The sequence below is a fragment of the Rhinolophus sinicus genome, linkage group LG12, assembly GCF_036562045.2.
Source record: "Rhinolophus sinicus isolate RSC01 linkage group LG12, ASM3656204v1, whole genome shotgun sequence".
Lineage (NCBI taxonomy): Eukaryota > Metazoa > Chordata > Mammalia > Chiroptera > Rhinolophidae > Rhinolophus > Rhinolophus sinicus.
In genome coordinates this window covers 28,106,229-28,116,931 of record NC_133761.1, presented here as the reverse complement: position 1 = coordinate 28,116,931, position 10,703 = coordinate 28,106,229, and the positions used below count along the sequence as shown (strand labels likewise).

General features: G+C 40.5%; 1 protein-coding gene across 1 annotated transcript; it reads left to right on the top strand.

Annotated features, from left to right (window-relative positions):
- Positions 1 to 991: 991 nt before the first annotated feature.
- On the top strand, positions 992 to 9,949 carry CTHRC1 (collagen triple helix repeat containing 1). Its single transcript, XM_074316313.1, has 4 exons — positions 992 to 1,279; positions 5,235 to 5,456; positions 6,533 to 6,749; positions 9,792 to 9,949. The coding sequence occupies exons 1-4, from the start codon at positions 1,127 to 1,129 to the stop codon at positions 9,932 to 9,934; spliced, it is 735 nt and encodes a 244-aa protein (XP_074172414.1). The 5' UTR covers positions 992 to 1,126; the 3' UTR covers positions 9,935 to 9,949.
- Positions 9,950 to 10,703: the final 754 nt, after the last annotated feature.

The window sequence follows — 10,703 nt, the reverse complement described above, 5'->3', positions numbered from 1 at the left end:
ATTTCTAGAACTGTCTTGACCTGCTCCCCTGCCAAGCAGTGCCTTCTGTTTTAATGTCCATCTGTTGGGCCCACTATAACTTCCAGAAACCTGGATAAGTCTCCAAAAAGAACTCTGCTGAGTTGCATTTGACCTCAGCAGCACCACCATTCTGTCAGCAACCTTCATGTTGTTACAGGTGTGGGAGACTTCCCTCCTGTCTGATTCCAACCAGCGGTGTATACCGGAGCTCCTGACGCTACCTGGTGGGTAGCCTGGGTTCCTGAGGATGCTTTCTTCCAGGGTGGACAAAGGAGAACAGATAAAAGAAGGACAGAGATTAGAAAAAAGATAATATCAGAGATCAAGAATGATTACTCAAAAGTGAACTACCACTGAATGTTGCGTAACCTCCCTGAGCCTGTTTCCTCAGCTGTGAATGGGGCAAGCAGAGAGGTACCCCCCCCCTCGCACCCCTCACTACCACCCCCACCCCACCCCCACTGCCAGGGATGACAGAGTATGCGTAAAAGGCTTTGTTTAGTTCCTGGAGCTTAGTGTTATCACTTATTACACAGCGGTTCCTAATCATTTGGGTCATGGGCCCTGGGAGAACCTAATGGTACCTTGGGTTCTTTCTCCAAAAATATCTCTTCTAAAAAGAGCTTGCAGAAGATGCCAGCGTTAGACAACCGTTGAAGGTGGTCCCTGGGCCCAGGTGAAGACCCTGCCTCTACACTGTTACTTAGGCGGTGCAATTTCCACTACCGTCTTCGAAGTCTCCACCCGTGGGTCCCTGAGAACCGCCACTCCGCTTGGACTCTACAGGAGGCTTCTCCATGCGGTCTGTACAGCCCCGCGAGGGTCCGGGAGGAATTAGCAGCTGCCGCAGCAGGAGGCGGGCCCGGCTCTCGGCCCGCCCCACGTCGGGGTCGGGGTGGGGGCTCCGGCCTGTTACCGGATGGAAACTCCGGGTGTCCAGGGGGGCGGGAGGGAAAGGGGGAGGGAGGGTGGTGCGCGGGTGAAAGGCGCATTGATGCAGCCTGCGCCGGCCTCGAAGAGTGGTGGGGCCAGACTCTGATCACGTCCGGGCTCCGGGTCTACTGGTCCTGCTCCTGCTCCGCGCGTCTCGGGGCCGCCGCGCGCCATGCGCCTTCACAGCCCCGCCGCAGCCTCGGCTCAGCGGCTCCTCGGCCTCCTGCTGCTCCTGCTGCTGCAGCTGCGGGCGCCGTCGAGCGCCTCCGAGATCCCCAAGGCGAAGCAAAAGGCGCTGCTCCGGCAGAGGGAGGTGGTGGACCTGGTGAGTGCGGGGAGCCGGGCGGGACAGAGCCGCCGGCAGCGCGGGCAGGGCGTCAGTCCAGCCGTTGTGTGTGTGTGGTGGGGGGGTGGGGGCAGTCATGGGGGGGGCGGATGTGTGGGTGGGTGGGGGGTGGAGGGCGGTCTGCACAGCTGAGTGATGTGTCTTACTTGGGTGCGCCTAGGTGTCCCGCTTTGTCCCAGTCTACGTGTAAAGAAGGGCCTGAGCTGTAGGTGTAGTGGAGTTCTGGGACTCCAAGGGAAGGCCAAAATGAGAGGGCCATCGCGCGGCGGAGATGACACCTGGGTTAGGTAGGATACCCCTAAGAACAGGGAGTCGCCCAATTATTATTTTTCTGGCCTCTGAGGCCCACCCTGGGATGATGAGGAGGGTTAGAGCGGCAATGAGAGTGCAGTGAAGAGCTTGGGTAGGTTAAAGCGTTGACCTGAGATTTGCCTGGGAGACACTGGACTGGATAATCACCTGGGTGGGCTGGGCCAGGGATATGCAACGTGTCCTTTGTTGGGGCCGGTGGCCACGTCTGCTTGCAAGAGAGAATAACAACCCTCACAAAGCCTCTGTCCAACTCTTTGTAACTTGAAGACTATGAGTCATGTTGGGTCATCTTCCTAGGGAGTATGGGCTGCAATTTACTTTGTTGGACGACCACAGCTGGGGCCAGGAATGGTTCAGAAGGTTTAAGGTCAGAAGGGGAAACGAAGGGGCCCAGCATTGAGCCTTCAAGGGCTCATTTCATTGCTCACGTTAGATTAAAAAGACAGTCAGTCCTTCAAGACACCGTGGGTCTTCAGCCTGTGACGACCAGGTAGGAGGCATTACAATTGAGCTGAGGGAGAACACAGTTTCCAGAAGAGCAAATAAATAGCCCAAGTGCTTTCTGAGGGGCTAATCTATGGGAAGGTCTGTTGACTTAAAACTCTTTCCCTCTAAAAGTCAACAAACCCAATGGAGGGCAAGAGTGATCCTTTCACAACTATCATATTCCTTGACACATATCTTCATTCATAAGCCAACTGCAGACAAATATGGCGTACAGGCATTGCAGGACATAGAGAGGAGGCATTTTTTGTTTAAAAAACAAACAAACCAAAGAACCCAACTGTTTCGAATTTGTTAAGCTGACATTGTAAACTGAGCTAATAAGCCAAGCTCCCTGGCGGCTAGTTGTAAGGCAGATTCAAAAGCTCTGGAAAAAATTCCTGCCATTTGACAGAGCACTTTTTGGTACTGCGCTATGTAATTTTGCTCCACAAAGCAGACTATGTGTTCAGGGCTACAGTTCTATTTTAAGTGTCTAAATTGTTAAAAAAATAAAATAAAATAAAAAAATAAAAAAAACTGTACCAAATGAATGTGGTTTATGTGCAGTTTGCATTTGTAAAATTGTAGCTATGATACACAAAATACCCCTTTCCCATAAAGAAAGCTAGCAATTTTTTTCTTTCCCTCCAAGAATTTACAGTACCTGTGGTTTCCCACAACTCTAGCCCAGCTTGGAAAAGCTTACTATGCAGCCAGGCTCAGGTGCATCCTGTAGTTCGGACTTTGGTTTTGCTAGGGGGAAAAAAACCCCACATAGTCGTTAAGAAGGCTTCAACAGATTCTGTAAAGCAACTTCTTTGTACAGGATCTTTCAAAGCATTTCTTTCAAGCTTCCAGCAAGCTCTGCCCCCTAGTGGCCAGTGAAAAAAACAGGGGTTCCTTCTACAGACAGTTATCCAGCCTCTTACCTGGCAAGTACTAAGCATGTGCTGTTAGCATTTTTAAGTGAAAGAAGAACACAGATGTAATACCTGTGGAACCAAATTCCATAAAATTATGTGGTCTCTGAAATGCAGTTTTTAGATGAAAAAACTGAATAAAAGTTCTAACTACGACACTATTGACATTTTGGGCCTAATAATTCTTTGCTGTGGGGACTGTACTGTGTATTGTAGCATATTTAGCAGCAACCCTGGCCTCCACTCACTAGATGCCAGTAGCAGTCTCCTTCTCCCAAGGTGTGACAACCGAAAATGTCTGCAGACATTTTCAGTGTCCCCTGTGGGACAAAATTGTCCCCAGTCGAGAACTACTGTTATATAGGAAAATGAAACTTTGTGTAGCATCTTGTCCTGAGGGGAATGATAGTGAAGAAATCAAAGAATACCAGAAGTCTTATTGTTTCTCCCTTTCCACCTGAAATCTATGTCCAAACATTGCATGTATCAGCTAGTGTAAGTGAATGAAATTACTAAAATGAAAATTAAGTCTAAAACTAGACTATCTTAGAATATTTTATACTTTAGCATATCTTCTAATACTTTTGCAATTTTGTTATTTTTCTTACTGTTTCTCTGTCAGTAAATAAATAACTGTGTCTTTTTCCCTCCATTACAATCAGGAAAGTAGCAGTGGTCAAAGTCACAAAAATCATTTATTAAAACAAAGATCAAATTGGTAATGTGAGAAGCAAATCAATTGGCCAACATTAGAGACATAAGGATCCTGCTGAGGCAGTGTCATTATTGGATTTTATAATATGAGCATGTCTAATCCCAGATGGTGAAATTAAAAGATAAGCTTCGAAGTTATTTTAATATGAAAGGGAACTTGTCTTTTTGTTCTCATTGGACAGTATATTTATATAGAATGATAGTATTGGACAATCTACACAAATGGGGGAATGTTAAAATAAAAATTTAAGTTAGGTTTGGAATTTGGAGGGTCTAATAAGTGGACCAATTTAGGAATTTGATAGATGGAGATCAAAATACCACCTTTACCACCAATCCAACTACACTGGTGTGTGTGGCTTATGTGTGTTAACTGGCATGTTTAATGATGCTCTCTTCTCCAGATCTAGGCCCTGGTAATGTCCACCCAGGGGAGTGGACACACTTGCCCAGGGTCGCTGACAAACAGAATAATCATGTTTGGCATATGCAGTGTTTACTGTGTGCCAGGCACTGTTCTAAGCACATTTTATATATTATCTCACATCTCATACAAACCCTGGAAGGTAAGAATCCTTATTACTTTCCCCATTTTACAGGTAGGGAAACAGATACTGCCATGTTTACCAGCTTACTCTATCTCACATTGCTAATAGGGAGAATCTGGCTCTAGAATCAATGCTGTTTAAGTTTAATATGATACTGCCACTGCCACCCCCCACCCCAAACAAAAACAGAGAAAATCCTAGCACTTAAGACATGTGATAGATTACCGCTACCCTGTTGAAAGCTAACGGTCACCTGCAAAGAGGTCATTTAATCCCTGTCAGGGAGGAGGAGTGGGGTTGGAGATCAGAAGTGTTAACGTTCTCCACATAAAATTAGGCAGGAGAAGCAGGGGATATGTATATCCAACTTAGAAATATTGCCAGTGTAAGATGATGATTGACTGTTAAGATTTTATTTTGTAATTATATCTCTCGGAATTTATTTTAGAGAAATAATTCAAAAGGAAAAAAGCTATATGGATAAAGATTTTCGTTACAATAATATTGATAGAAAAAAATAGAAATAACCTAAATATCCCAAAATAGTGCACTGTTTGCATAAAATTGTAAAAGTAGAATTCCAAGTCCCTTTGCGACATATAGAGTTAGAAGGAAAAAGCAGTATATCAAATAATGTCCACCTTGGAATACAGCCATTTAAAAATGATGTATGCTTTTAATAGCAGTAGAAAAAAGCAGGTAAATGAAAACATTTTGTCTTTGATTTGTGTGTGAATGTGTATAAAGTCTGTGAAATAAAAAGAACAGGAAAAAGGCCGCAATATTTTAGAAATAACTTTAAAAGCATTGCTCTGTAATAACTCATCGAGAACATGAACAAGTGGTATGAAAGGATTCTTGATTCCAAGGGCTCAAAATAAATGGAAATCTAATCAGAGTGAGTCTTTGAATTTTAAGTGGTACAAGATTTTCTCCCTTTCCTTTTTCCACTAGTATAATGGAATGTGCTTACAAGGGCCTGCAGGAGTACCTGGTCGAGATGGGAGCCCTGGGGCCAATGGTATTCCTGGTACTCCTGGGATCCCAGGTCGGGATGGATTCAAAGGAGAAAAGGGGGAATGCCTGAGGGAAACCTTTGAGGAGTCTTGGACACCTAACTACAAGCAGTGCTCATGGAGTTCACTGAATTATGGCATAGATCTTGGAAAAATTGCAGTAAGTAAAACCTGAATTGTTTTAAAGTTGAAGCAAAACTTAAGGGTTTTCATAGTTGAGTGTTAATTAAGGTGAGATTTTATTTTGTTTATTTTTACCAAAGACTTTAAAAAATTAAGGAGTAGGTACCATGTGACAGTAACTTAAAATTAATGAGAAAAAATTGATGACATGAATTTTATAAAGGTATTTCTAATTTCTAAGACAAAAAAATCACCATATTATTTTAACCCTAATACCTCAAATAACTTACTTTTTTTTTTGTAATCCAAACAAAAAAGGTGAGCGTACGTGTCAGTGTCCACAAGATTGGACAGTAAGCAACTTTCCCATCTTATCCTAATGTAAATTTAAAATAGTCTAAGAAATTCTGCTGTGGCTTCAGACATAAGGGTGGGAAGAACCTTCTAAGAAATTACTACATGGAATTACTATCTGGAAGTGAGAAATCCATTAGTATTTGTCTTTATTCTGGGGTAGCTGGCCCAACTTAAAATTGCTCAGCCTAAGAGAAGTGGAATGGACAAGAGTGACAATTTGGACTACAGTGACCATTTTAAATTGTTCTGCAACATTTAGGGGGAAATTTACTCAAAATAGCCTGTCTGGCAATGCATTTTGATTAATGACTCAGTCACTTTGATCAGTGTTTGCTTTAAAAGTACGTGGCAAACCCGCTGGATGGCATAGAGTTGAAGAAGTTCCTACTATTCCTAAGCCTTTCATTTGTTGATCAACTCTGTACATGATTCCATACCCACAATATATTTTTGGAATGAAAAAAAGTAAATATGTAGATTGGTTTGGTCTACATACTGAAAGCTAGCTGTTTTGGGTAAAAATGAAAGACAACTTCAATGGTGTGAATAATTCCAAGAATGCCATAATTTGATTTTTTTTTAGAGTTCCTAACATCACAGTCTCATCTATCTTGGAGAACATCTTTCTCTATATATAAAAGTTAAATGTGGTTTTGGGAAAAGGATAGTTAAATAAAATTCACAATACAGTTTGAAGGCATCTTTTTAATTAAAGTTGAAAATGCACATTAAACCCTATTTCTATTTTTGTGACAGGAGTGTACATTTACTAAGATGCGTTCGAACAGTGCTCTAAGAGTTCTGTTCAGTGGCTCACTTCGGTTGAAGTGCAGAAGCGCCTGCTGTCAACGTTGGTATTTCACATTCAATGGAGCTGAATGTTCAGGACCTCTTCCCATTGAAGCCATAATTTATTTGGACCAAGGAAGTCCTGAACTGAATTCAACAATTAATATTCATCGCACTTCTTCTGGTACGTAGAATAGTGGCATTGCAGGATGGGTCTCAGATTTTTAGAGACGAAAGATTTGTTTTGAGTCCACTATTATGTCAGGTCATGAGGCTGTTAGTAAGAGACCTACAGCAAGTTTTCAGCTCATAATGCTCCACCCTGGTTGCATTTCAGAATATCCTGAAATGGATCTTTAAAAAATATGTGGACACCTGGGTCCCATTTCTGACCAACTAAATCAGAATCTTTAGGGGTAAGACCATATCTTTTTTAAAAATCCCCAAGGTTGAAAATCACTAAGTTAGATGAAATGGAAAAACAGCCATAGAGCAGTGGTTTTCAGCACTGGCTACACATTGGACTAAACTGGGGAACTTAGAAAAATCCCCATGCATGCTTGAGTACCACCCCTCCAGGGAGAGTAACTTAATGGGTCTGGTACTCCCTAGGCAATGGGACTTCCAGACTCCCTCCTGGTTGTTCTAATGTTCAGCGAAGGTTGACAACCTCTAGCTTAAATTGATAAGGAGACCAATTTCTCTGCCTTATCCTTTAAAAGAATAGATGAAGTCTGCTGAATTTGTAAAAGAGAACATTTCTACATTATTCCTGCTTTCTTTGTTTGTCTCTACCTAGTATGAGAGAAAAGACATTCAATTAGACCAGTGGTCAGTTAAGCTATAAGAAAAAAACATATTGTTTTGTTTTAAGGTTCATTAAAGAAAGCTCAGAAGATATCAGAAAGTAGAAGGGGGAAAGTTACCTATTAATGTCATCATCCAGACACACCACTATCGATATTTGGCGGCCCGCCATTTTGGTTTCTTGAGTAGCTATGAGGTGGCACACCATGACAGCACAGGCTGGGCGAATGACAAGATGTATATATTGCTGGTTTCATTTCCCTGATTGCTTGAAGGGATTTCTCACTAATTTTGTACTTAAAAATGGCCAAAGGAAGAGGAGAGATCCCTCCACTATTAACCAGAGGAAATTATATTATAGCACTCTTTGGGAATCCAAGTCAGATACTTAACTCAAAAACTAATATAGCACATTTATCCTTAAGAAATCAAGAGCATCCCTTCCACATGCTTCCTCAAATCTCCACAATGTTCTCAAGATGTAAAAAAGATATTTTAAGCCCCTCTCTTTGCACATAGAGAAAGCGTAAGGAATTAAAGTGTCTTACCGAGGACAGCAGAATCAGTGTTCAGGAGAGCAGAAACCAGATCCCTGCCCTCTTGTCTCCCTAGCCCTCTCTTTCTTTGATCAGATTAAAGGGCCTCATCACAAAGTCCTTAGCTATATGTGCTGGAAAGGAAGATGTACTTTCCCTCTGAGAAGCAGTCTCTAAAATAAGAAAAATACAGATATAAAATTAAAATTTGATTAGGAAGTGATACATGTTTAGATAGTAGTAGATATAATCAACTTACTCTATTATCTGTAAGCTGTATGTGTTAATATCTTGCTATAGTGTAAGCCCTCAGCCCAGAAACTGTAACCTATACATGTATATACTTTCTAAATTATTTAACGTGGCATTTCCCAACCATGGTGTGAAATCTCATTTGGTGTGGTCAGGTGGGTGGAATGTCAGAAGCAATTTGTTATTCATAACAACTTTTGTGTTAAGATGAATTGAAGGTTACCTCCACAATAAAATCACTTTCCCTTGCACACCGATACTCTTTCTTGAGGGAAAGGAAAGGAGATGCACTTATGTTAGCAAATCAGAGGATGACTTAAAGCTTTGGATATGCCCGTGGGAGTTTGAAAAACATTTGAATGCCATTTTATTGCCTGGGTCCAGGAAGAAAATAGGTTGAGAACCCCTAATCCAACATATTTCAGGTGCTTCGTAAGCCGCAATACTGTACGCTATTACAGCAAAAATGTTCATTCATTCAAAAAACATTTTTTTCATTTGTTAAAGACTATATGCCATGACCATTTGACTCTTCCTGTGGGAGGCTGATGCTAGAACAGTTTGTTTGACATCCTATAGGGTGAAGTGAACAAGTTTCTAGGCCATGGATGTCAAGACCTTGGGAAAACAGGAGGGTTTCTGGGCATTCTCACCTGGCGTGGTGCTGAGGATACTAGATTAAATGGGACTGGGCACACTGGTTAGTTCTCCTAGCTTTGAAAGGGGCCTGCATTAGAGCCAGGTCCCTGGATTCTGAGGGACTTGCCTCAGGATTGCTACAGGCCTACATCCCTGAGGCTTAGCTGGAATGCACTGACTTTCCAAATAGGAAAGCTGGCCTGTCACATGATGTCATCCTAAACTACTTATATGTCAGGACTCATTTTCTTGAAGACTCTGTAACTTCTGGTTCCTTTTCCACCTTACACAGACATCAAAGGGGCTATATCTTTTTGCCTATTAAAATGAGCACTGGGGGAAGATTTTTTTTTTAATGTAAGAGAAGAACCTTGGTAAGATGAAATGCAAGCTGTGTATTAGTATGTGAAAGTCCAGAGATTCTGAGCAAAAATATATATTTATATAGCGTAAGAGGAAAGGCAGAGTTGTTTGTTTATTTGTTTTTTCACTGAGGAAATTCTGTGTAAGATGAGATTCACAGGTTGAAGGACTGCTATAATGATTATGCTCGAATTAATGTTATAAAAGTTCTTTCTTCTACTTGAATATCATCAAGTGTGCAGGTAAGTGTTGGGAAGGGCTTTTTTAAAAAAAAGACTTGCATATCAAATAAAGTCTTGGCTTTTAATAGTGTTGGCTTCATTTAGTCAAATAAATTGCTTTTTTGTTTTAGGTCATCTCTGTAACTAAACAAATTCTGGTATTATGTTAAAAACCCGTAAGAAACTGCCTGTTAAGCTTATGTTATAGAATGGATATGTGTTTGTCTTTTAAAATATGTATATGCTAATAAAAAGAGAATTTATCTCTATGAAACCCTCATCAACTATTAGAATTTTTAATTCACTTTACATTAAATAGATTTATTATCTAGCTTGCTAGAGTAATACAATTTAGCTAAAGGTTTTTGCTTTCTAAAGAAAGATGTACCTTTCATCTTTGTTTTGCAGTGGAAGGACTTTGTGAAGGAATTGGTGCCGGATTGGTGGATGTTGCTATCTGGGTTGGCACTTGTTCCGATTACCCCAAAGGAGATGCCTCTACTGGATGGAACTCAGTGTCTCGCATCATTATTGAAGAACTACCAAAATAAATTCTTTAATTTTCATTCCCTACCTCTTTTTTATTATACCTTTGAATGGTTCGTTTTAGTGACATATAATTTTTAGGTATACATCTGAATGAAAAACGAAGCTAAACATGTTTACAGACCAAAGTGTGATTTCACACTGTTTTTCAGTCCAGTATTATTCATTTTTTCCTTCAATCAAAGATGTGAGCAGGATTTTGTAGTTGAATAGAATACTGTCTTCGTATTCCCATTCCCTGAAACTATAATTTAGAATATCACTGTGGCCTTTAATTTTTTCTATTCTCTTAGAATAGCACTTTTTAAAATACAAAAGCTACCAGTCTTTGTACAAGTTGTAAATGTTCAAAATTGTTTTATATCTGTGAAATAAAACTTATTTCAAACAACTTTGATATCTTTAACCTAATTGCCACTAAAATTAGTTTCTGGTACTTTATATCTGAAAAGTTGAGTTAAATCTATATTTGTATTTCATTTAACAATGCTATATTGACTTTTAGTATATGTATAATTCCATATTTTGAGGAATACAAAGAGAAAGGAAATTTATGTGTCAGGAAATACACTAGCACTCTAGGAATTTTATCTTTATAATTTTTATCTTTTTACTCTTAAAAAAAGAGTAAAAAGATGTGAATTCTGGCCTCAAATTGCTTACCACTTGGTAGGGAGGATAAGATATATACAAAAATATCAATAAATCAAAGATTATATGTTGATTGCCATAAAAGTTGTTGAAGAGACTGGTATAATTCAAAGGAAGATCTGT

Bases quoted from the DNA above. Each gene is read 5' to 3' on its own strand.
- CTHRC1 (XM_074316313.1), top strand. From the start codon at position 1,127: ATGCGCCTTCACAGCCCCGCCGCAGCCTCGGCTCAGCGGCTCCTCGGC. The intron at 5,457-6,532 runs GTAAGTAAAACC...TTTTTGTGACAG, and splicing joins TAGATCTTGGAAAAATTGCA to GAGTGTACATTTACTAAGAT. The intron at 6,750-9,791 runs GTACGTAGAATA...TTTGTTTTGCAG, and splicing joins TATTCATCGCACTTCTTCTG to TGGAAGGACTTTGTGAAGGA.